This window comes from Glycine max, chromosome 3 (assembly GCF_000004515.6).
Source record: "Glycine max cultivar Williams 82 chromosome 3, Glycine_max_v4.0, whole genome shotgun sequence".
NCBI lineage: Eukaryota > Viridiplantae > Streptophyta > Magnoliopsida > Fabales > Fabaceae > Glycine > Glycine max.
Window position 1 is genome coordinate 42,028,238 of NC_016090.4, and position 27,324 is coordinate 42,055,561.

Consider the following 27,324-nt stretch of genomic DNA (forward strand, 5'->3'; position numbering starts at 1 on the left):
GTTAATGGCATTTGAATGCTGCACTCTGCTCCGTAAGAGTAATCAAAGAAAAGTAACAGAAACCCTCTCTCTCTGAGGCTCCATATTTAGAGGCTAATCTGTAGGTATGCAACTAAATGCTTCGCATGCATTTCAATGAGGGGGGGTTGAGAATTCAATTCAAAGTTTCATCAATAGGGTATTAAAATTTATGGCTTCGATCTGCATCGATTGTACTATATAATATCTGTGTAAATGCAGCAATTTGATTCCCTACGTTCCATTTGACTCTTTTATAATGAAAATTAATTTCGCTTTTGACAAATTTGTATCATAATATAAGCTCTATTTCCTCTGGAGGCTCCGTTTGGTATGGAAGTTATGCAAATAAAGTCAGCTTCCTTCCAGCAGTAACCGCGACTCAAAATTCTTATTTCAAAGTTCCATCCACCAAATTGTTCACTCTCATTATTGCTATTTACTAAGACCTATGGGTACATAATTTTCCTATTTTTAACATAAACAAAACTACCATATGTGGCATGAAAATTTTGAATTATTCATCTACCAGTACTAGAAAAAGGAAAGTTAAAAATTAACTGGCTAATCGAGTTAAGAAAATCAATTTCAGACTATCGGCTTTAAACCACAAGTTTGACTTTCATTGATCCACTTGATGGTTTTGGTCAAGTCAAGCGCCCTAAAATTTTATAATTTTAAGAAAAGTATTGTCAAGGAAATCTTTATCACAGTAGGTTTGAGAACACGTTAGGACTTGGAAAACTTGGATCTCCAATATAATTAATATAATACTCCTAAATGTACTTAACAAATCATTAGTAACTATTTTTGTTTTTATCCTAGTTACTATGAGTTTCTTTAATAGGTTAAAGACTAATTATGTTTATAAAATGTGATTGTTATGGACTTAAGAGAATTTTGTATATGAAGAAAATTAAAGATAATTTTTTTTACTAAATATATCATTATTTTTTCATATAAACAAAATAAAACCTTATTGCTAGTTATCCTATACGTATGACATGTAAATCCAATTTTTCTGTCACTCACAATTCACATTTATATGATATAACATGACCTCCTCAAAGTTTCACAGTTTTAAATACTATAAGGCTGATCTTTAAGCATTTAAAAATAGTAGTTTTTTAATTAGGAAAATAAATATTTATTATATTAAAAATCTAAAAAGTGTAATGAATATTTTTTTATAATTAAAAATATAAGTTTAAAATGCTTTAAATTAGCCTTAAAAGTCAATGTTAACATGTTCTTAAAAAACTATGCATAATTTTTTTAGAATATCACTTGAACAAGAAAGGTGCATGAACCAGAAGGAGTCAAGTGCAATCTCTCGGAGTAAATGAGTTAGAAATATTTGAAACCATAATTTGACTTAGTATCAATTATCAAAACAAACATGGCTGAGACAAATAAACTAACGTGGTTAGCATACTAATTAATGCCAAGTTAAAAGCTGGTAGGCCATGCTTGTTTTGACATTGATTTAAAGGGCACATTTTCTCACAAAAAATTGATAGATTCATATACTACTAATATCTTCGCATTTCTCACGTAAGATTGACTTTAAAAATATCACTATCAAACATGTAAACGTGAAGAGTTATGACTGGTGGTGGGAAAAGGATCTAAGGATACATTATTTTAATGTCGAATAAAATTCATTTTAATAAAATTATAATTTATTTATTTTGCACCAAAAAGTAATCTACATGTTCTGATGTAAAATATTTTACTAAGATTAATTTACAATGTTTAATCATTGAAAATTAGTTATATTAAAATCAATTTCACATAATTTTAAAACAAATAGATACATAATTTTAAATTATTAAACTTAGTAAAGACATGTATTTAAAGTAATCTTAATAATCAATTTTATATTAAACCATATACTGTACCAAAAAAATATTTAAAAATGTACTACGATAGAAGGCCCTGATTTTAAGCTATCACATGCCCGAGTGGAAAATTTGGTCAATGGGTGCCCAAAGCCAAAATAAAAATAAAAATAATAAGAAGCGTTGAATGGGAGCCAAGTTTAAAAATAAAAACACTTTACTTTAAACAAAACTTAAAGCTTAAAAAAATTAAGAGGAACCAAGGCCCCATTTGGACATGGCGATTTGGCGGGTTTTGTTACATTAAAAACATGTATAAAGCCTTTAATGTTTTTTTTCCTCCTGATAAACAAAGACTATTCAAATTTATGAATAACTCGCAAAATAAATTCAAATTTATGAACAAAAAGTATTTGTGTATATCATATATGTTTTAATATTTTGTTTATTCAGATAATATTATTTTCTAATTAAAATTAAAAATAATTTGCATATACCTTTAAAAACAAGTTTTCATGTATTAAGGTAATATTAGTGTTAACATTTAATTTTATTATAAAATCATTGAACATATAAGTTAGATGCCTATTCATGTTAGTACTGAAATGTCGTCTTGCTGGAAAAAAATTGGCCATTCATTATAAAATTTAATTATTTCAAAATGTAACATTTAAATATAGGAATGTAATATTATGTTTGTTATAAGTCTTAAAAAATATTCTTGGAAATTGTTTATTCCTAGAGAAGTTTGCAACTTTTATTTTTACTATTCTTTCTTACACTGTCATTCCCATGAAAAGGGAAGAAAGAATTATATTCTTATAAGAGGATGCTGTAAGAAGTTATTTCTTTTTAATATACATGTAACTTTCATTTTTATTTATTTTTAATTTTAAAGATATTTTTAGGAATACTAAAATATAGCGAAGCACGTTTATAAATATATATATTCAGAAATAACCTCCCCAATTATAATATTCCCAAAAATATGATTTTTTATAATACAATATTCCGTGAAACAAATCCTCCTTTATGGTACTACCTAATTTATGTACGAAATTAATTTATTTCAGTTAAAAGAATCGTTATTCGTCACACTGGATGATTTCTGTTGTCAGAGTTTCCAAATACTATAATCTACTGAAAAATAAATACCGGGAGATACATAAGATTAAATATGAGTAATAAAAGAGGATTTTTTTATGGGAGTGACTACTGCGATGCGACCTATGGCCCAACTCAGGTTCATGATCAATCCTGTTCCTCTAGTGCATTCAATGAACCCTAAATCCTCCCTTAAAAGTTATTGGCACCCAATCTGCCGTTATGTTTATGGGTAAATAATAATTTTTTCCTGAATGTATATAATTAATAAATTTGTCCCAAAAAAAAATGAATATTCAAAAAGTTTATTATCAAAAAATGAAAAAATATCATAAATTCATCTATTTATTAACTTTCTTCGTGACACATTCAAACACAAAATTGTGAGCATTTTACATATTTAAAAACAAAAATGATTATTTATCTAAAATACAATTTAATCTTTATTTTTCTCCTTTTTAATTACAAGCAAACATTACATTAAGTACTTAAAAGAAGTCATTAAATTATATTTTGAATAAATATTTATTTTCGTCTCTTAACATATATAGCATTGACAAATTTGTCTCTAAATATATCACATATGCTCTTTTATTAACGCTAATATACAAAAGTTAACAAATGTATACATTTGTTACATTTTTTTTTATTTTTGGAAACTAAAATTTAAATTTTATTTTTTAGGAATAAATTTATGAGTACTCTATAAATTCAAAATTTATCCACAACAAAACAATACATTGGACTTTCATTTAATTATACCAACTAGTTGAAAGAAAGAAAAAATGTGCAAAAATAAATAGTTAATATTTTATTGGTTTCTAAAATAATAAATACTTTGAAACAAATTAAAACATTCAAAAAGACAGAATATATGATACAGTCATAAAGAGAGGTACATGATTTTTCATTATTCGTATCAGGCTGGCTGCGCGTGCATTTGGTGTATATCTATTTCACGTTCTTTTGTCGGTACACATACTTATGAGTCGTGTGATAATTAGACATAAACTTGCACTGATGACTGATCAACAATATATGCATACAGTCATTTGTCCAATGCTTTAAAAATCAAATTGGAGATTCTTTCGAGAGAAAAGAAAACAAATTGGAGATTAAACTTGTGAAACCTCTTAATCTCACTTCAATTAATTTAATTTATAATTAAACGGCAATTAAAGTGTACTTGGACTACAAACATAGCAGTTTGTCTGATTTTTAAAATCAGGGACTGAAAGAACTAAAATTAAAAGATATATATCAACGCAGCATTTAACTAAATTATAGTATTATAATATATCATAGTAGTATATCATATCATATATATACAATTGCGGGGTTATTTGTACATATACATATGTAAACGGGACTCTACAATTACAACATGTGTGACTAGTTAGAGAAGTTAAATAGCACTTAGTTGGCACACGTGATTAGTAAAAGGTCATTTCTTTACTCCACTATATATAAGCCACCTAATTATATTCGATTTTTTTTTTTTATCAATCTTAAATTTCTCCATTTTATTTTTTCTTAACTCTGTTTGGCCTGTAATTCGTATCATGTTTCTCAACAATTATTCCATATCATTGCACATAATACAACTGAGCGAGCATATGTTGAATCCTATTCCTACCTAAGCAAAAAAAATAAATAAAAGGATTGTACTTTGGCCATCTTAAGTAAACTAATAAATCATTACCAACTATAATTTTTATTTGAAAATACAACGTATATTGTGGAGAAACTTTTTTTAATATTGTAACAAAATTTAAAACCACTTTCAATAAGCTGAATTCATAATTTGTTGTATATGAAAGAAGTTTGGAGTGCATCTCTAAAGATGTGTTCGAAACAGTATTTTCATGACATGGTTTTTTTTTTCTTTTAATTAAATTACTTGTTTTATCTTATAAAATCACATCCAATTATCTTTTAACGAGGGACTATACTTTAGATATTTTGCTATATATTTTTTTAAAAAATGATGCAATTGAATTGATGATTCGGATTGAATTGAATTGCGCAATCGCTCTCTTAAACTTTAATTGATCTTTTTTCGCTTAGGGACGACAGTTCAATTGCTATAAAGATTTGATCAAACAGCATACAACGTTACTGTCCCTCTTAATTTCTATTTTATCTCATTGACTTCGTAATAGTGATCGAGATCGAGTGCCATATTTAGAAAACCAGCAAAAAAAAATTCTTCAACATGGACTCGTCTGGACGAGGTGTTTCCATAAATGTGAAGCTTATTATTATTTAGATGATTATATAAATAGAGCAGCTTCCATTTGAGATGAATAATGTAATGGATTTTTCATGTGATTCATTTTCTTTCTGCTGCCTATTTTATCATATTAAGATCTGTTTCTGTTAATGTTGCTATAGTGATATTTTTTGGTCTCACATTTTCAGAAATATTATTATCGTAAGTAGTTTTTATTTTTATTTTACGAAAAAATAAAAATCTAGCTGCCAATTAGTGTCAAGATTGATAATCTTATTTAGTATAAATCACATATATGTATCTTTCAAACAATTTTATTCAAGTCAACTAAGTATAAGAATTCAAGGATCAAATTTGAGATTTCAAATTAAACTAAAACAATCATACCACATTGATCTATATGGTCGATAGATATTTAATATTGTTTAAATAAATTAAATACTCATAATCCTATAGCCAACATTTATTTATATTTTAAAAAGTATATCATACTTTAAAATAAAATTAATTGATCAAATTTCAAATAATTTATAAATTGTATGAATTTGTACTTTTAATCTATTTAATTAATGTGAATTCTCAAATCAACAGTTAAATCAATGAAATTTAATATCTAAAAAAATAAGTAAAGTTAAGCATGACTTATTCCAAGAGCAAGTTGGTTCTTTCTTTTTAATTTATATAATTTCTTTGTTTGTCGATGATATTTTGTAATGTATCAGTATTATCAGTACGTTTCATGTTTTAAACCCAATCCACACAAAAAATGAAAATATATTTGTAAATCATATATATTCCTTCAGGTTGAGTATAATACCCAAGTCCCACATCGGCTGCCTCAATTTTTGGAGTGCAGCTTATATACCTGTTGGACAACTTCACTTAATGCCAATTGATTTTAAGATGAAATCTAACATGGTATCAGAGCAGGTCCTGACCTTAGGACCTCGTCTTCGCTTCCGCTGCGACGAGCACCTGCAACGTTAGCCAGAGGATATATATAGGAGTGTTGGTAATTCAATTTGGTTTGATTTGATTTTCATTTAAAATAAAATTCATACCAAATCAAATATTTTACGATTTACTTTGATTGTGTTTTTTACTAAAATATTTTTTATTAAAATTTATATATATATTTTTAATATTTTAAATAAAATTACATTAAAAAATTATTGATAATAATCTAAAAAACTTATTAATATGATAAACTTTCTATAATAAAAGTCTGTAAAAATTTCATCTATTTTAAATCAAACATATTTAAAAAATTATTTTAAAAAAAATGGTATTTATTCTATAAATTTTATATACATAATTCTATAAAATATTATTAAACTGAAATGATATACACATAAAATATATGTGTACAAGTGTTTTGGATTGATTTGATTTAGATTGATTTCAAAAATATAAATGATAAATTGAATTGAATCAGTTGCTCTGAGAAAAAAATAATTAAAAAAATTTTAAAAAAAATCAATTTGGTTCAATTTTCTATTTTAAATGGTTTTTTTTATTTATTTTAAATCAATTTGAATTTAAACACCTACTCTTAGATATAAAGTAAAACCGATGGTTGGAATATTTGGTAAGGGTGAATAAAGAGATTATAAATACAAATTGTCCTACTAATATTTTTAACAAATATTAACAAACAAAATTTGTCGAAAAAATAATATGACAAAGTCCCAATTTGCAATCCCCGCCCCCTTTTATAGCACACGCATTCATAGACTTCTTGTCCATCATTGACATCCAAATTCTAGGTACCCTACATCCTCTTTATCCGTAATGGCGGAAATTGAGCTTCTTATTTGTCCTGTCTTTCCTCTTCGGAAGATTACGGGTCAAAATCCCTTATTTAGATTTTACTTGCCTCCATTTGCAGAAATACATTGAAACTTGAATATTAGGTTTGGTATTGTCGTGTTACATCCAAATTACTATATACATATATCTCTCTCGAAGATTATTATAGCAATAAAAGGAAGAAATATAAATTCCACCGATCGAAAATGGAAAATATGTATAATGTATCCAATGGAGATTGATAGATCCACAAAACTAGGGTCAAATCTAAATAATACACCCCAATTCATGCCTTTGGAAGCGTCAAGAAATCATACTCTTTCCTCATACCCTAAAGGTCACTTTTAAATATTTTTGGTTCACTAATTGGTTGCAACTTGCTAGATAACGATTAATAACACTTAATAAAGACATGCAGAGAGACAACACCTTTTCTTTGAAAGCATAATGAACTCCCTATTTAGTATTTGATTAAGTACACCTAGTCCATCTTCAAATTACGGCACATTGGTTGCAACTTGCAACATCAAGCCAAGTTTAATTCCCCTGGAGTCACATGAATTTCGAAAGTAATGCTTCTGAATTCCCATTATTAATATTAATATATATGTAGAAATAAGAGTCTGGGTTGAGAATAGAACAAATACATGTTGAACCTACACCCTTGATTGTGAGGTGAATTCCTCGTTTTTAAAAGAAATGGAATTGTTGCTAATATTTTACCTTGGTAGCCCCTGGTTATCATAAGTGATCGATGGCACTCTAGTGAAATTATCTACGATGTTCACAGTAAGATATGATGGTTTAAAAGTATATGTTGGGGAGATAATTTGTTCGCTCACAGAATGCGTTTGATTTATTAAAAAAAAATATGATATTAGATAGAACAATTGTAATTATTTTATATTTGATTGAAAAGAAAAAAAATCATGAACAACAATAACACAACGTAAGTGAAGATAGACAGAACAAAAACTTCCATTTTTGTTACCGAAAAATCCCGATGGTGAGATAACTTTTATTTTTTTAATCTCAAATATACTGTAAAGCGTTCAAAAGATAAAAATGCTCATATATCTCTTTTTACTCTCTCCCTCGTGTCTTCACCCCCCACTTTGCTGTTTCCACTAACTTAAATAATAACTTACGTAAAACTGTAAAATTGTCATTCCATTTAAACTTTATTTATTATATTATATCTTTCTTTTCTCCCCTCAGGCCAAATTTTCACCTCCCCTGCCTTTCAATCGACCACAGGTGAATTTGACCCGACATTTATGTAATCTTCTCACTTATTTATTACTCGATCTCAATCTGTCTATTTTTATCTAATGTAAAATTTTATATTCATACTTACACTCCAATAAAAATGACAAATAAGAAAAAGAAAACTAATTAAAATATCTATCACATTCAGGACTATTTTGGTGTTATCATGTAGATATGTATTGTGTAAAAATTCAACTAAGAACGATGCTATGACAACTTAATCTATGAAATGATCATTTTTTAATGTCAAGTTATTTTTGGTTTCCCAAATTAAAAAAAAAAATATAGTCCCTATAAGTAAAAAAAAAATCTATTTTTATCCCTAACTACTAATGACGTCAGTGGTATCACTGATGTAGCTAACAAAGAATATGTAAATTTATCTCAATAAATATTATTTCCCCCCCAAAACTTATATCATTCTATGCAATAACAAAAAGTATATTGCTTTAGAAAAAGTGTTTTCTCTTAGTTATTTTATTCCTTTAGAAAATCTAGAAAGTAATATAAATATTTTTCTAACTTTTTTCCCTTTTTGTATTTTTACTCAATGACATGAGAACATTATGGAAGATGATATTTTCAGTAATTTAATAAAATATAATTTTTTACAGAAATAAAAGATAATTTAATTAAACGTTGTTACATTTTTTACTTTACTCGTGTCAAATTATCTATAGTTTTAGGAGTTTTAATTTCTAAATAGTTGTTACTTTGAACAATTAAAATAGTATTAATTGTTGTTTATTAAAAATACTTTCACTTAATATTATCTCACTTAAACGTTAATTAATTTATAATTTTTTAATGAATACATTTTAGTTAAAGAAGGGAGTATATAATTTTAATTTCAATACAATAACGCCGTTATATTTTTTTTTAGAAACTTGTTTACATTGTCGGCAAGTTATGTTTAATACTTCGTCTAATGAATTTGACCACGATAACAAACACTATAATTGCATTTCAAATTTATTAATTACACAACAATTTATTAAATGCCAATATGAAACTCTTTTATGCTTACGTTATATAAAATTAAATTCTTCACTTAAATGAAGTTCTCTAATAATAATTATCCAATGCTTACGTTATATAAAAAATAATTTTGAAAAAATGATCGTTTAACAAATACATAATATTTGTTTTCTAAAATGAGTAGAATTTTTTTAAGTAAAAAAAATTAGACAAACAAACTTAAACAGAAAATTATTTATTTTATTAAATAAGTGTTTTTTGAACAAATAAATTTATTAAGCAAATTGACCCAATGATCTCACAAGTAAGAAAAGGAACAAGCTTGTCGATCCCTCTTATTTTATATTTGTCAAGAAGAAGGTGTGTCTAAATTTCAAATTGAAAATTAATATGTTCAAATGATCGAAATATTGTAGAAATACTTTGAGATTCTATTAAAGAATCGAAGACTATATTAATCAGAGTTGTTAAAAAAAAGTGATAAGTGAGTTTTCTTTTTTTCTTTTTTCAAAGTCTTCCGATTTTTCAATTCAAATGAAAGGCACGATTGGTAAAATGGTTCAAACGGAGATACGCGTCCTTCTTATTTGTATGTCATCGATGAGATGCTGAACTTTAAAGAATGGGAGTGTCTATTTATAGTAAGTAGTAAAGCATCATTTAAAGAATGTTTCATGAACCCATGCCACGTTGACTAAAAAAATTCTACATAGAGAAAATAATACTGCCCTTTTACAATTGATTTTCTCTCTTCACCAGATTTCATTGTTTCCTTGACCTAGATTCAAAATAATGCCGAGATAATCACAAAAATTCACACGCAACCTTTCACGTTGTATCGTTTTAAACTGATAGTAACATTAACGTTTATTTGCTAGAGTATGAACAATGAAGAAATAAGGATGTGAAAAAAGAAATGGGTGAGAAATAAAACTGGAGTTATTTGATTCTACATAAGAATAGATGAGAAGGAAAAAATATATATAAAACTAACTTATTCTTATTTCCTCCCAAAACAGCGAAGAAATTTAACAGTAATGACATTTTAACTCAAACATAATCGTTTATGACAATTTTTTTATATATGAATTGATCCATTTTTCAAAAACCATTGATGTTCTTCATAATCGATTATTTAACTTTAAAATTGATTTTAATTTTTTTTTTATTTTAAACTAAACATTCTTATTTCTATATATTTCTCACATATTTTCATTGTAAAGGGCAATTTTGATTTTGAATCTCAATGAGCTGTCACCTAAGAAAGCAAACCCACACAAGCTATTTAGAAGTAAATTGGTTATTAATTTATCCTAGCAGAATGGGTGAATTCATTTAATTAAACTCTCTTAATGTTTTTTTAATAAATAAAACTCATAAAAATTTTATGAAAACAATATTGGCACCAAGACTAATATTTTTTTTTAATTTCTATCATTTATTGCTTAAAATAAAACCATTTCTTCATTTTTATATTATTTAAAATTTTGTAATTTTGGTTCATCTTTAGTTTATCGTCAATTTTATAATACAAATTAATGAGTACACATCTAAGTAATGATATGACACTAATATGCTAATATGATAGATATTGTGAAAATTTAACACATGTGTTAACATAACATTAATAGTCTATAATTTAGTTTCTATTGTAATATCAAGGCATTGTTACCATATTAACATATGTGTTAGACTTAGACTGTTATGCAAGCAGTTAGTGTTATGACATTACTTATGTCACGCCAACAATTTTTTTTGTTGAAAAAGTAATGACATATTAAATGTAAAATTAAAAATGCTAACTTTAAAAAACTTAGAATTAAATGTGTAATAAATTTTTGAAGAACTAAAATTACACTATCATAAAACTATACTAACCCAAATGTGAATTTAAGCTTCTTTTTTTAAATATTAAAAATTGTTTAAATACCTTTTTAATTCTTATAATTTAATGTTTTTTTCATCTTTATAAAAAAATTGTTTTTAAGCCTTATAAATTGTATTCATTTTATTTTTTCGTTATTTTAAAACTTTACATAACATTTTAAAAAATGATAAAAGTATTATTTAAAGCATTAAAAAAATAAAAAATAAAAATAAACATAATTTATCATAATTAAAAAAAGTATAAGAACAAAAAAGTAAAAAAAATACTAAATTATAAGTACTCAGAAAATATTTAAATCTGTTAAAAGAATTAAAATGTCGGGTTCTTAGTATACAATTTAAAAAATAACTTGAAAATAATATCATGGTTAAATGTTCCTTCGCGATCAATGTGAATCAACAGTGATCAATGAGTAAATGTTCCACAGCCCTCTTCCCGGCTCTGTCGTTGCTTTGTTAAATCACGAATCAAGATTCATGGCAGAAAACATTCTTTACTTTGTTTTAATGGTGACAATAATGTCTTCAGAAGAATCAATGGTGCCGTGACAATAACACCACGAGATCCTGTAATGTCTGTTGGACGATGGACATAGGTTGTACTTTCCAAAGTAGTAAGAGGGAACTTAGTCCACGGAAAAACCCTCAGGAACTCAGAACATGAGAAATTCTCTAGCAGAAGAATCATGATTCCTTCCATCGCTGGCCTTAGCCACAAGCCCACAACAACGTTTAAAGGAAAGGACCCCATACAAAAATCATTCCGTAACAACTCTATCCAAAAAATAAACATTTTAATTTTGATTTCCTTCGTGAAGATCATATTCAGATAAAGGGGTGCTGAAAGACCTAAATGGTAGACACGCATGCATTTTCTTCGAACATAAAAACTAGTATGAGGCTTGCTTTTGTATTCATTTCAGCTTGTGAGGGTGTCGTGCTGTCATTCAGATGAGATCCCATTGAACATTGTCATTTCATTTAATTTGCTTTCCTTTTCTCGGGGGGCACTGTTGAAGTATTTAAATTTGGGGCAAGGCTGTTACACTTGGTTTTAGTTTCATTGCTACGATTTAATAAATAAAATGGGGCTTATAATTACTACTACGTGATATTAAATTTTGTTGGTGAGGGGTTGGATTTTTAAATAAGGGGGGTTTAGCTTTAACAGTTGTTGGATTTTCTCTTGCGATTTGTTGCTCCAAGACTTAAAACACCGACTATCCCTTAAGCAATGAATGAAGAAAGACCATCCTTCTGCACTTTGTAATTGCAGTATTTACTCCAAATTTCCCCTTCCTGCATACTCCTTGGGATTTTTCCATTCAATTAATACATTTCCTGGCCTCAATTTACAATCTCCTTCTACCCAATACTTCAATTCAATTCAATCCCATCACTCTTTTTTTTTTCTCTCTCCTTCCACCCAATGGCTTCAATTTATACAATCTCCTTCTACCCAATATTTAAAATTGAGGCATGGCTGTTGCACACAGTGACACACTTGGTTTTAATTCCATTGTTACAGTACGATTTAATTAAACAAAAAGAAGAAGAAAAAAATAAATGGGACTTACTACTAGGTGTTATTAAATTTTGTTGGTGAGGGGTTGGATATTTAAAAAAGGGGTTTAGCTTTAAATTTCTCTTGCGCTGTGTTGCTCCGAGAGTCTTAAAACACCGACTCTCCTCCCTTAAGGCAATGAATGAAGAAAGGTCCTCCTTCTGCATTTTGTAATTGCGATATTTACTCCAAATTTCCCCTTCCTGCATACTTCTTGGGATTTTTCCAAACAATTAATACATTTCCTGGCCTCAATTTACACTCTCCTTCTACCCAATACTTCAATTCAATTCAATTCAATCTCTTTCTCTCTCTCCTCTCTCCTCTCTCTCTCTCTCTCTACACCCTACCCCCCTCCACCTCTCTCTCACAATTAATTTAAGCCTTAAATCACTCCCTTCGTTTTCCTTATATAAAATGGCCCTGATCCTTCACCAATTCTCGCAACAACAAAGATCACCAACACTTTGCTGGTGCCATTCTTTCTGACCTCTCTTCCAAAAACACTTCCTCCACCCACCTTAAAGTGAGTGATCAAAATCACCACCACCTCCTTCTTCTTCCAATTTTCTTTCTTTTTGATCATATGATTAGACCTTTTTGTTTATTATTTATATTTGCGTGCCTTATATATATTTTTTTTGTTGTTTTGTTTTTCTTGTGTGGTTGCAGAAAACAGAGGACAGCCATGAGTCGCAGAAACGAAAGTGGTCCAAAGCTTGACTTGAAGCTGAACCTGTCCCCACCGAGGGCTGATCGGAGACTGGATTCGCCGACACGATCGGCGACGGCGTCTCCGACGTCACCGCCGAGCTCGTGCGTGTCTTCGGAGCTGAACCAAGAGGACAAGAGTTACTCTAACAGCCCTGAAGCCACTTCCATGGTTCTTGTGGGTTGCCCTCGCTGCCTCATGTATGTGATGCTCTCTGAGGATGATCCAAAGTGCCCCAAATGCAAAAGCACCGTTTTGCTTGATTTCCTCCATGACACCAAAAACCCCACCATAAGGAGGAGTTAGAGTAATAGAGTTAGGGTCCTCTGTTTGTAGCTCCGTTTTCATCTGTTCCTAATAGTAGGACATATTATATTAGCTTGCAATGCTTAGGAATTAATCTCCTTTTACTGTTTTTAACTATTCCCCCCTTTTATGAGTAGTGCTATGTGCGCTCCACTTTTACGCTCTTTCCCAACAATTTTGTCAAAGCAGGGGATGCAGAGATTGCAGAGACAGAAAGAGGCAGAGTGGAGCGTGAATAGCACTATTTTCAATCACCTATAGAAAGTTACTGGGAAATTCGGAAATGTTAGGTATCTATTATATAGGAGCTGGGTGCTCTTTAGCGGTTAAAAAAAAAAGTGTAATAGGGGGCTTATAATCTCAGGTGCCCTCCCTCTTAGCTTGCTTGTTGAAATTTAAGGTGAAATCATCAAACCTTAGTTTCCCTTGACTCTCTTTTGCTCTGCATCAATGATGTTATGTTAATGTTACTGTTTCATTCAACGTGGCGCACATGCTGTTATTTTGTTAACGTTAGCCACCATAAAAAGTAAATATAGGCCAATTAAAATTATAAAAAAAGTTAGATGCAACAAAAGCAAAATTGTATGACAGAATGTAGATCCTCTGTACTTTGTAACAGTTGGAATGGTTTGAAACTTAAGAAGGCCCACCAAACCGGTGTTAACTGCAGCATCTACTGCACTTTGTGAACTTGAACCACTCATGTGCACATCAGCATGCTTGAAAAAAAATTAATTAAAAAAGGTTCAATTAGGTTGGCATCTAATTGAATTAGTTTAATATGCTAGTTGACTTTATTTTAGATTGCCTTCTAAAAATTGGGGATATGGTAGTACTAGTATCTAATATCAAATGGCTAGTAATAACAATATTTACATCATTGAAAATCTAGTTTTCTAATTTCATTCAGATCCCCTGACACGATCCAAGGTAGTAGTAGTCAATGGAAAGTTTTGCATGCGATAATGACTTTATTTTATTTTATTTTTTTTAAAAAAAAAGAAGGGATAGTTCCAACTTGCATGCTACAAATTTCAAGTGTCCACGAGCATAATGAGAGCAATGGCGTGAAAGTCGTATGTCGTGTAGTATAAGAAAATTATGTTGTGCTGTGGGTTAGGACGAGAAAGGATGAGTGAATCAAGGGATGGTGGAGGGTGGGTTGGGTAGTTCCGAGCATTGAAAAAAAAAGGCCATTCTATTAAGGCCATTTAAATCACATAAATGCAAGAGTAATTGAGACGGTTGAGAATAATGTGGGAGATATTACGTCAGATGATAAATGCTGAATTTTTATTTTATTTTTTTCCACCTATTTTTATCAATACTTGCTTCTAATCTGCTCATGATCTTTATCTTTGTTGCATTTCGCCTTACCTATTTCTCAACGAAAATTCCTTGTTCACACCTATCTGCAATTTTGCATCCATTTGTGTTTATATCTATTTTCCTACATAGTATATGCAGAGACCATTATTGCACCAATTAAGGCTCTCCTATTGTCAGCTTTGTTAGTAAATTGACCGTGAAGGTATGGCAGAGTATTAATCAGTAGTAGTAATTTATAACTATTAGATTGAAAACTTCAAAACAAAAATCAGAATCATTATTATTCAAATATGTAAATTTATAGGTTAAATCAGGTGAAAACATCGTGAGAAATGACAATAAATCGTGTGTATGTGTCATCAATAAAATATGGGCAAGTTGAACAAGGTACACAGCTCATGGATAGAGAGGGATTGATCATCAAAATGAGAGGCCAAATCAAAACCGTGGAAAAAGAACAAAATAAAGCAAAAAATAAGAAACGTTGAGTAAATTCGATTATCTTAAAATCAGGCCTAAGGAATATCCTGAAAGAAGGTTAGGCATTAGTGCATATCATCTCTCTCTTCTTTTTTTTTTTTCCTATTACATTATAGATATCTAAGGAATATTTATCAATTTTGTTGATGATTAATTTCTTTTAAAAAAATTAACCAACAATCTTTAGTGAAATTTTCTCATCTCAATCATGTTTTTTCATCAACAAAACTTAAATTCAAGACCTTACTTAACATTAAGTCTAATACCATTTGAACTAACAACTCATTCATAATCTCTGGGTTATACTCCATACATAATATAACTAATATCTTTATATTTTAAACAAATTGTAATTAAAATATAAAATTTAAATTTTGCATTTGAGTGTACTTATCCTTTTTACATAGTAGTGATTCTCCATTACTTGAACACCTAGACTTTTAGTGTGTATGTGTATTTGAATTTATGTTGGACCATAAAAAATGTATTAAAATATTTGTTAACATAATTTTAGATAAATATTTATCTTTTTAGTTTTACATTGAGAATTGAGTTTAGGTCTAATGTTGATTATAAGTTGAAGTAATTTCAAGTATTGTATTTTTTAAAAAATTGAATAAAATATTTAGACTTTTAAGTTTTACCACTAACTTTTTTAAAGAGAAATATTTAAATATAAATTGTTTCATTTCAAAATTGTCTTTAATTAAAATAATTAAAATCAATTTTAACAACATTTATCCAAACAGATAAAATAATTGTGAGACAAAATCAAGAATATTATTCTTAGGCTTGCAACAATAAAATGTTTTATTGATGTATGATACAACATTTATTATGATTATCACTTATCTTTTTGTTGTCTATCAATGCGATCCATATCTTCGCGTCATGTATTGCATTACATTGATCAAAGTAATCAATTAGCCATTATATCTATTTCTATTTTTCATTGTAGTTGACTATGTCCTCATCATATGGGATATGTATGCATTACATGTGTGCACACACTAAGTGTGTTTCAATCCAACCCTTGCCCTTCTAAAATAACCTAGGAGAGAAAAAAAGAAAAGAACAAAAAAATGATAGTCTATTTGCTACAAGTCAACCAAATAACCTAACTTGATGATTGATGAGTGAATCCTCCTATACTTTTGTTGGTCATATTATGATTTGGGTCGAGTATAAAATAGGATAGACTTAAACTTACATAAACCATCTGATTTGATATGAACTGGTTTAACTATAAGTCATTATTGATTAGTGATTATCTTAAATACAACTTGTTATTTTTGTAGTAAAAAATGGATAAAAAATTTAAAGTCACTTAAACATTATTGATATAACAGTTGACCACATTTATATTAATAATGTTTTTTTTATCGGTCAATGTTGATGGAGTGATGCAAAAAGATTTTTTTTCATTAGTTCATGCATATTCCGCACAGTATGTGTTTATTAGTCCATTTTGAACGAATCACAATATCTCTTTATTCGTAATTAGATACTAATATTTTAAGGTACTAACATTTATCTAAAAAATTAATTTTTTCTAACAATACTCTTATATACAAAGAGATCTAAAGATCAAATCTCAGTCGCATGCTTTAAAAAATATGATTATTTGTCAACTATACAACATGTTAATTATAAATAAACGTGACAATAGTCAACATCACTATTAATTTGTTTTAAAGCTAAAAAGATGAAAACTTAGATAAAAGTTAATAGTATGTATTTTCTTCCACAGGGCCAACAATTATCCCACTTACAAATTATTTGAACAAAAGTCAAGCATGTAACACCCATTTATACAAAATATTCCAATGAAAAGTTATTTTTCATGTTCTCGTCAATTTGAAAGCGTCAAACTAAATTAGAAGCACACCAAGCAAAGGGGATAAGATAGAAAGGAAAATTCGAGGCTATGTAGTGCTCTTTTTCAATTTATTGAAAGAGGAATTTTGCCAAACACGTAAAACACGTGTAGAGCCAACAATCTAAATCTAATGGAAAGCGTGATGCAACGCAGAGTTGAGATGTCTGTGTGATTTTTTTTATTAAACACAAATAATTAATCAATATCATATGGTGGAAGAACAAAAAATATTGATTTTAGATTAAAAAAAGATGAAAACAAAAAAAAAATAAAGATTAAAACCAAGACTTACTTATTCTACAAATACTAAATACATATTTAACCTAGAGATTAAAGTGTCATTGCATTTATTTTTACAAATAATTAAAATGACGATAAAAAATATAAATCATTTTGTATTTTTATATACTGATCAAGTGATCGGTAAAAAAGAAAAAAAAACATCAAATGACTGATGTAATAATAATTTGTGAGAGTTTGAATTGGTGTAGGGGTTCGCTATTGGTCCAATTGTCTTTGCCTTTTCTTTAACTTGTTTTGATCCCTTGTCTAAAATAGGTAATTAATGAAATGAACCAAGTCATTATAAATGGAAATTAACTTTCCGGCAAAATGTTATAGTTCACAATAAAATGAATTGTCAAAAGAATCAACATCAAGCCTTGCATTAATTAAGGTATTTTGTCTGAGTACATTTCAGTTTTGAACTTAATGTAATAAAAAAAAATACAAATACAAATTCCTATTATTGAGAAATTGACTAAGAAACTAAAATAATAAAAAAAATTAAAATGTATAAAGTTGTATTGTTCATAATTTTTTTTATGTTCTCTAGTAATTTTTACAATAATATTATTTTAATTTTTTTAACCAATATCTTCACTCTTAAGGGCATGTATCAGAAAATCCTAAAAAAACCATCATATTAATTTTTTTAAAACATCACGGCCTTCATATTAGTCTTTAAAATTTAAAAAATAAACAAACAATCAAACAAAATTTCACTTTTAGTAACATTACAATTAAATTTAATCGTGTAAATCTCATGGGTACTTGTCTGACTTGACTTTAATGTTTGAATTTTTTCATCATAAAAGGAAAATTCATTAATATCATATTTAATTTTTATGGATAAAAAAATTTGAAAGTTAAGGTTGAGTTGAATTGAGTTTAATCATCCCCAAAATTTTTAAAAGTGAGATTAAACTTTAAAAAACAACTTTTAACTCATAGAATTATATAAGATCTTATTATATTTATACGTGGGAGAACAATCTATTTAATAAAAAAATTTATATTTAATTTTTTTTGTTTACAATTTTTTTTTGAACTAGTAATAGACATACGCCATAAACGAGATTAATCTCTAACTTAATAGGTTGAGAAACCTATGATATTTTTATCATAAACAAAACTTAAAAAGTAACTTATGTTAAATCAAACTCAAACTTTAAATAATTCAAGATAAAGTCTTATGGGAGTTTATGTTAACTTAGTGAATATAAATAAGAAATAGTAGAGATAGAGATTTACTAAATTGAATTGTCTTCATAGTATGAATAGAGTGAAAATTTTAGTGACATTCACAATAGATCACATGACAAAGGATTTATATGGGGTTCTATTTCTGCAAGAAAATAGTGATTTATCGCATGATGAGTAATAAAAATCTTAGCACAATGCTTTACATCTATATCAAGAATAATGTCACTACTCACTACCATTCGAAATTAAGGTCACTCATTCAACCATGCAAATTGTGGCAAACTTAAAAACACCAACCTACTTTTTTCGTTTATGAATGACAATACAAATAGAATTAGGTATATATATTAGTCTAGTTTCCATAAACTCAATTTGCATATAAGTCTACAAATAAACGAGCTTGCTACTTTTGGGCCCACATCTACACCATAGGCTTGTAAACTGGATTGTAGACCAGCATGTAATCCTTTTATTTTTTTAATTACTTTTTTCCCATTATTTATTTATTTTATTCAATTTTATCTCATTATTAATTTAAGGTTTAACATACAATTTTTAAAACCAAGTCATTTTACCCTTTGTTAGTTCAATTAGGTCCGTAATTTTTAAAATATGGTTACTTCGACGGAAAGAGTAACATTGACTTAATTTTAAAAATTATGACACCTATTTTTTTTTTAAGGAAATTATGATACCTAATTGAAGTAACAAAGGGTAATATTAAATCGGGTTTAAAAAAATTGGGCATAAATAAAGCCTAGTTATATATAGAGTGACATTAAAGTCCTAGTTTAATAATAAATTATAAAAAAAAGGTTAACTACATTTTATCTTCATAATTTCACATTTTCATAATATGTTTCATAGTATTTTTTGTCATCAAATTGTTTACCATTTGGATTAAAGTAAAAATATATTATAATTAATTTTTCAATTATAATTAAATTAAGAAAATGTAAAAATTATTATTTTTTATTTTATCCTAAACATCAGGAAATCTCACCTAGAACTATTAAAAGAAATTAAAACTATGACATTTTTTAAGGGAAAAATTTCAATTTTTATTTAATCCTTACACTCATACAATATTTAGATTTTAGTTTTTATATTTTTATTTTGATTCTTATAGATATTTTTTTAATCTGTTCTAGTTTCACTAAAATATATTAAAAAACATATATGGATCGAGAGACTCAGGTAAGTAATTTCTAAGTATAAAAAGTATAATATAAAAACTATACAATCAAACTCGTATCTCAACTGATATAAAATTATTTTATTTAATCAGTAATTTTATGTTAGAAATCTGAATATATAATTACAGAAAATATTTAGAGAGAATAATTTATTATCTATAATAATCTTATGTTGTTGAAATAGGATTTTCTCTGGTAGATAATACTACCATAGTACATGTGCTCTAATCCAAAGAAACATGGAAATTGTGATGAATAATTAAAATTTCACCAAAAAATAATAATAATTAAAGTTAAAAGCATTTTTTTTTCCACAGAAATGCGAAAGGACGTATCGATGCGTTTGGTCCTCATAGAAGAAGCGTCGACCGACGACCGAGACCGAGAGAACATGTGTGATTACGGTAATACCCTTCCCTATTACAGCAAATCGCTGTTGTGCCATTTTCTTTTTCTTGGTTATTCCAACATTAATTTTTGCAAACACACAGCGATTCCCCTCTTTCTGAGATATTTCGAATTTCGATACTTTGATCAGATCCACAACACTCCTTCATCCATGACGCTTGGCTCTTCAGGATCCAGTGTCGTGGGTTAGTCTCTCACCTATCACCGTCCTCTTCTAACATTTTTTTCAAAAACCGAAAATCATGCACATTTTTCTGTTACTTACTTGTTGCCTTGATCTATAGCACCGATGAGGTTAATAATCGTTTGTTTGCTTCGTTTTACCGTCGTATATTTTTTGTTGTGATTTTGATGATGGAAACGGCGTGGGGGTTTTCAACCCATAGCTGCGGTTTCGGATGATGAATTTTGCGTAAATGCTGTTTTTTTTTTGTTTTTGTTTTTTTAATACCCTAATTATAATTTAAATCACTTTGGCTTGCTTTCACCTGTGTTTAACTGTTTATCATTGTATTGTATGCTTCTTTGAAATTCGTATTTCATTTCTACTGCTGTTTGAATATGAAAGCCCAGGTGAGTTGTTTTAATCGTCTCTGTTTGGTACCTTTAGCTATGTCCTCTGCTATTTCTTGTTGTATTGGAGCTTAATCCAACATGTGGGTGGGTAAGCGTGTTCACTGTTCACGATAATTTCATAACACATTTTTGTTCCTAAGCATGGTTATCATATGACAAACCATGAAAGAACTAAGACTCTTTTTGACAATTCTAGGTTTAATATTCAAGTAAAAGTTTTGACATTCACAGTCTTGGTTTTGGCTTTTGAAATGTAAGCTAAGACCTTTCAGATTACATCTCTCCCTTCTTAGGGAATTCGGATAATAATTACCATTAGTAGTCTTTGGGACTTACAAATATGACACTAGAACTCTTTAACTAGTAGCATTAATCTGACATAACATACTGCTTATAAACAGAAGCTACAAAAATCAGATAAAATATCTTAAAATTATGAAGCTATAAGCCAACTAATTATTATTTTCTTTGGTACTGCTCATGCATGAAGATGCTCTGTGAACAAAGAAATGTGCCTTGCCATCTACTGGATAAAGTAATGTGGAACACTTTTGCTGGCTCTGGTCATAAAGTTGTGTTATGAAGCTAAAATAGAAAAGAAGTATTTTAGACAGAACTAAAGAGAGGAACATCTCCTTTAATGGTTTCCCCTTTCACACACAGCTAATACTAATGTTTACATTTGATACCTAACAGAATGATCCCCTTTCCCTTGCATCCTCTTATTTATATCAAATTAAGTGATTAACCCCTTTAATTAACTAACTATCAGTTCTAACTATTGCTAACTAATTTTTCCTTCCCTCCTAACTCCTAATATCATGACTAAAATTTGGTTGAAGGATTACATATGTAGCCATTCTTGATATTTATTGAAGATACAATGTTAGCATGAGTATGTAGTTAAAGGCATTTGTACTTTAATGCAGTTCCAAGGAACTTCAGATTGCTGGAGGAGCTTGAGAAGGGAGAAAAAGGAATCGGAGATGGAACAGTTAGCTATGGAATGGATGATGGTGACGACATTTACATGCGCTCTTGGACTGGAACCATTATTGGCCCCTATAATGTAAATATTTATCTATTACTGCCTTGATTTTTTTTTTCTATCAAATATGTGCATGCTAAATGAGCTGTATTTTATTTGAACCAGCGAATTTTCATGTATCGATGGAAGTTATGCATTCTAAAATGAAGTTTTTACTTTCTGGGTAATAGCAACTGAGCATGTTAATCTTTAAACAAACTTCTGTGTCTCTGTATGTACACCATCACCATCATAGTGTCCAAGTTCATGTCCAGACAGTTCAGTTTCAAGAATTAAGTTATATAACATAGCACAAACTTCCATATATTTATAAATGTACACTTATATTATTATACAACTTTACTGAGCATAGTATTGACAGCTATTAGAAATATAATTGGAAATGTTATTATGCTTCTGTGATTTATCTTGTGGTTATAATAATGGAAGCAATTTTGGCTTTTTTTTTATGTCCGTCCAATAGTCTGCTGAATCTTTACTTGACTTGATTTATGTAGCGTCTTTGCATCATTTTTGAAAAAATCTGAACTCTGAAGTATGAATTGCTCTACTTAAAACTGAAAGTTTAGACTTATTATCTCTTTTCCAGATAATGTGCTTGTTTTTTTATATGCTGCATGAATAACAGGCTATATGCAGGTTCAGTAATTTATGCTTTTTGTGTTTTTCTACCAGACTGTACATGAAGGAAGAATTTATCAATTGAAGTTGTTTTGTGATAAAGACTACCCAGAAAAGCCCCCAAGTGTTCGGTTTCATTCACGAATCAATATGACTTGTGTTAATCATGAAACTGGAGTGGTATGATTCTTAGTTTTTAACACGCTTTCAGCTATTTACATGTTTCAATTCATTGGGTGCTGTGGTAGGAGCCATGAGGGGGTATACACAATGCTAACTGCTGTGTTTTTCATTTTGCTTTCTCAATTGATGTGGGAAATAAATATGAGATGTATGCAAGAGTGTGTTGGGAACTCACGTTGACTTGTAATGTGGCCTAAATAGTGTATATAAGTAGGGAGTAACTGATTCGGGTTAGAATGAAGCTCCTTTCAAGTAGGAGTGAACTCCAGAAAAATAAGAGAGAAAAGGTAAATTAGAAGGCTAACTTTGCATGTAAATTCATTGCTCCCTTTCTATCATTCATTACAAGAGTATATATAACAGTATGCCACACCGTAGAACAAAAATGCAATAACAGAAAGCATATCAGAATGCTCAAATGCTTTCTAGAACCCTACTGACTTATATACTTGTGCCTAACAATAGACACAACTATTATAATACTCTATTGGGCCTAACAATAGAACTTGGGTCGTAACAGTAACTCTTACCCCGATGAACTAACTTTTGAAGATTAGTAACTCTCACCCCCATGAGTCTATCCTAGTGATTGTTGTTGGATGTAATGATCTATCAAGTCACTTGTAATCAGTTGTTATTGGACAACCTGCAGTGGCAGATGTTTAATCTTGCAAACTTCACGTTGCCCAGTTTTGACATGAGGAGTGTGTGTTGGAGATTCTACATTGATTAGTGATATGTCAAAATAATATATATAACCTTGTGAGCTAGTTTTTGGAATTGAGTTAGGCTCAAACCCTAATTCTAAGGGAGTAATTTGAACTCTAAGAAGGGAATAATATGTAGAGGGGTTTGAGGAACACTCTCTTGTTGGTTAAAATTATTGAAAACTTGGTTGATACACTCTTCCATGTTGGTTAAAATTTATTGAAAACTACAAAATCAAGAGAGGTTATTATCATTTCTCATGTATGTGTTGATTTCATCATGCCCTGATGAAAAAAAATACAGGTTGCTTCATCTACATACCATTGCCATCCTACTTTTCTTAATCATAACATAAAACTTGGTTGATACATCCTTATTCCAAGTCTACTAGAAATTTGGAACTTTGGAAGAGTAAGCATGGGTTGAACTTGAATGGGCCCAGAAATGTGGTTGGATCACTCTTATATTCAAGGAGTAATAAGGGAGAAATGTGGTTGGAAGGCTTGGGGAGATGGAGGGAGTAGGGATCTGCACCAGGACTTGGGACACAGATTATTGTTTGGGGAGATTGGGAGCAAAGGGTTGAGAAGTTAGGCAACAATTGAGTGCTCTGGCACTTGGAACCCCTTCTTATCTTTCTCCAGATCATTTCTTTTTTGTAGTTGTTAACATTGTTATGCATTTTCCCAGGTCTCCCTTGTATTCATGAACTAGTTTGCCAATACATATACTCCTATTATTAGTCCCTGATACAAACTTGATAATAAATTCCTAATTTAGATTTATGGATTTGTAATTGAAACAGGTTGAATCAAAGAAATTTGGTCTTCTTGCAAATTGGCAACGGAGGTTTACCATGGAAGATATACTGACCCAGCTGAAGAAGGAAATGGCGGCTTCACATAACCGCAAGCTTGTCCAACCTCCTGAAGGTACTCACTATTAGTGTCCAAGATCATACCGATATTGGATCATATTGCATTTGCAGTATGCAATATATAGTATGTATTACTCTTGATCCTTCTAAATTCAAGAACATAATGGGGAATGCTCAAAAGAGCTTCATCTTTACCTCCATTGAGTTGTTTTGTTGCAATACATTTTCAACTGTGTTGAAGGGATGCTCTTTGATTTGTCCTAATTATTGAAAGCAACTCTTAAAGTAGTGTTCTTTTCTTATTATAACAGTTTTTCCCGTTTTGACCTTGCTTCTTTCTTAATTCACTTGCTTTCTGACTTTTAATTTAGCGGAGGCTATATAAAAAAGTGACAAATGCTGTTTGGATGTGTGCATGTCTTTGGTTGGTGCATGATATGTTCCGTGTTTTTAAATGTCAACGTGATTCTCTCTTGAGGATTTGGGTTCTTACATTATCTAGTTTTGGTATTGATTGAGAGCTTAATATTATACCCTTGATTTCTTGGACCAGCACCTGTGCAAAAACCAGTAGAGTATGTTTGTAGAAAATTATTGCCAATTTTAATTGGGAATCCTCTTCAGTTCCGAGCACGGTTGGCATAATTTATGTTGGCTGGAGCAACCTTAAGCGTTGTGAACTGCTATCAATATCTATTTTTAAGATGTCGCTTGATGAATTTTGCTGGATTTGTATATGTTAGAGACAGAAATAAAAAGTAAATTATAAGAAAAATGTTTTAGAAAGTGTGTGTAGGAATAATATAACTATTTTTGAAACACCCGTATTTGTCAATCCTTTTAAATTGAAAAAAATATATATTTGCGATCATCAACGAAAAATTTCACAACCTCGATTACATGTGTATGATTTCATGTGCTAATAACAATAACAATTGAACTAACAAGTAAACAAGATTCAGGCATTAAATAAAGGAAGGGTAGGGTGTCAACGTCGAAGTAGCCGATACTGTCACCACATATAAAATATGACCTAGGCAAAGACCATAAAAAGTTAATGACATAAGTCAGTTTACTCGATATACATAAACATAAGTTGGCTAGTGGCTATCCGTAATTTCCAGTAGGTTTGACAGGGATAATGATTTATTTCAATGCGCCTTTTAGTTGTTACCAAAAGATAAGCTTGACTTGACGCCCAAGTTGTCAAGTTGGAAGTGACTTTTTTCTTCAAATTATTGTGATACATTAATAAAAAAATTACTTATATGGTTTAACTATTATTGTAATTCCTACTTGAGAAATGCACATCTGTACTGAAGATGAAATTTTGATTGATTAATGCATAAAGTAAATATCCATTTCATTTTTAACAATTGAATGGTTGTTTGAGAGTATGATTTATGAAAATGCTATGAAAACTACGTGAGTAGGGCCAAAACAAATGTTCTTGTTGTCCTTTTATAAATGCACTATGCTTACTGCATCTTTGACCATAAAACAAAACATTTATTTGTCAGGCTATGTTTGCTTAGATATTACAAGTAATCTATAACTTATTTAATTAATTTATAAGTTTATTCGACTAAAATAGAGATATTTGATAGTAGTATTAAAATTTGACTTTTGGATCCTTTTATGTCATTGAGTGATATGATATGATAATATTAGAGGAATAAACACATGATTTCAATCAAACAAAGATCCACCACAATTGGTTGAGGATCCTACTAATTAATTTTTGATAAAAAAAAAGTATGTCTTTATCATTCTAACATAAATTATGTTTTGTCACTCAACAGTATAAGAGGATCTAAATCTTTCAAGACTCATCATTGCCTTTCTTCCTAGCTCGATACAAAATTAATTTTAATGATAATGCATTGTCTTCACAAATCATTGTAGTATATTACAAGAATAAAATTCAAAGCCCAAACATAAAAGCCGAAAACTAAAGCCATCATACTCCCGCAACACCACCAATTCGGAAACAACCACGCATCAGAAGATCTCAAAACATGATATCTACACAGAATATGTCCCGAGTTGGCAGAGCATAATATCACCATATATCCAAACAAGCCTTAAGAGTAGTGATCCAACACGAAAATGAATATTGAAATTTTCCCAATAAGTGATCAACTGCCGCGAACGAATTTGCACCAGCTCCAACATTTTCTGCAACTCATTTTTTCTTTGAAAATATCATCTCATTTATACACTTTCAAATGGTCCAAACAGCAGCAAACCAAAAAGATTGCCACATCACACGCTTGATTTTCTTTGCTCCACATTGCACCAATCCTCTGAATTGTAAAAAATTAGGAACCACCTGATTGTGAAATGATAATTTTAAATCCCACCACTTCAAACACCTTCCCCCACAACTTAGAGAGAAAAATTCACATTGAATAAACAGATGTGTCATGGATTCCTTTTCTTTTTTTGCAAATGCTCCAAAATCACATTTATTTGCATTAAATTTTGCAGGGTAGGAATTCTGATATCATTGTCACTTAAGCATGCAATGATACTTGTTTTCACACACACACACAACAAAAAAAGTTACTAAATTAAATTCTCAAAGGTTTTTTTTTTCTTTTTATTATCACTTTTATTTTTCCATAAAGATTAATATGGTGATACTTCATATATTTAAGAAATCAATTTGATAATATTTAATTTCTGAAGGATTAATATAAAAAGGAATTTAATCTTCAATCACGATTTAGAATTCGGCAATTTAATTCGGTAAACAAAGTTTTAAAAAATATAATTCTGCCCGACTAGATAAAGTTATATCTTAAAAT

The 27,324-nt window shown here is 29.4% G+C and overlaps 2 protein-coding genes across 3 annotated transcripts; both read left to right on the forward strand.

Moving 5' to 3' along the window:
* The first annotated feature begins 12,743 nt into the window (after positions 1–12,743).
* LOC100788969 (protein GL2-INTERACTING REPRESSOR 1) lies at positions 12,744–14,151 on the forward strand. 2 transcript variants are annotated; one of them, XM_006577028.4, is made up of 2 exons: positions 12,744–12,855; positions 13,376–14,151. In XM_006577028.4, the coding sequence occupies exons 1-2, from the start codon at positions 12,842–12,844 to the stop codon at positions 13,719–13,721; spliced, it is 360 nt and encodes a 119-aa protein (XP_006577091.1). In that variant the 5' UTR covers positions 12,744–12,841; the 3' UTR covers positions 13,722–14,151. The 2 variants fall into 2 exon arrangements, with proteins under 2 accessions (XP_006577091.1, XP_003521482.1); XM_003521434.4 differs by lacking the exon at positions 12,744–12,855 and adding an exon at positions 12,899–13,229.
* A 6,421-nt stretch (positions 14,152–20,572) lies between these two features.
* LOC100789495 (ubiquitin-conjugating enzyme E2 variant 1C-like) lies at positions 20,573–24,921 on the forward strand. Its single transcript, NM_001254667.3, has 4 exons — positions 20,573–20,686; positions 22,007–22,146; positions 22,801–22,926; positions 24,443–24,921. The coding sequence occupies exons 1-4, from the start codon at positions 20,653–20,655 to the stop codon at positions 24,581–24,583; spliced, it is 441 nt and encodes a 146-aa protein (NP_001241596.1). The 5' UTR covers positions 20,573–20,652; the 3' UTR covers positions 24,584–24,921.
* Positions 24,922–27,324: the final 2,403 nt, after the last annotated feature.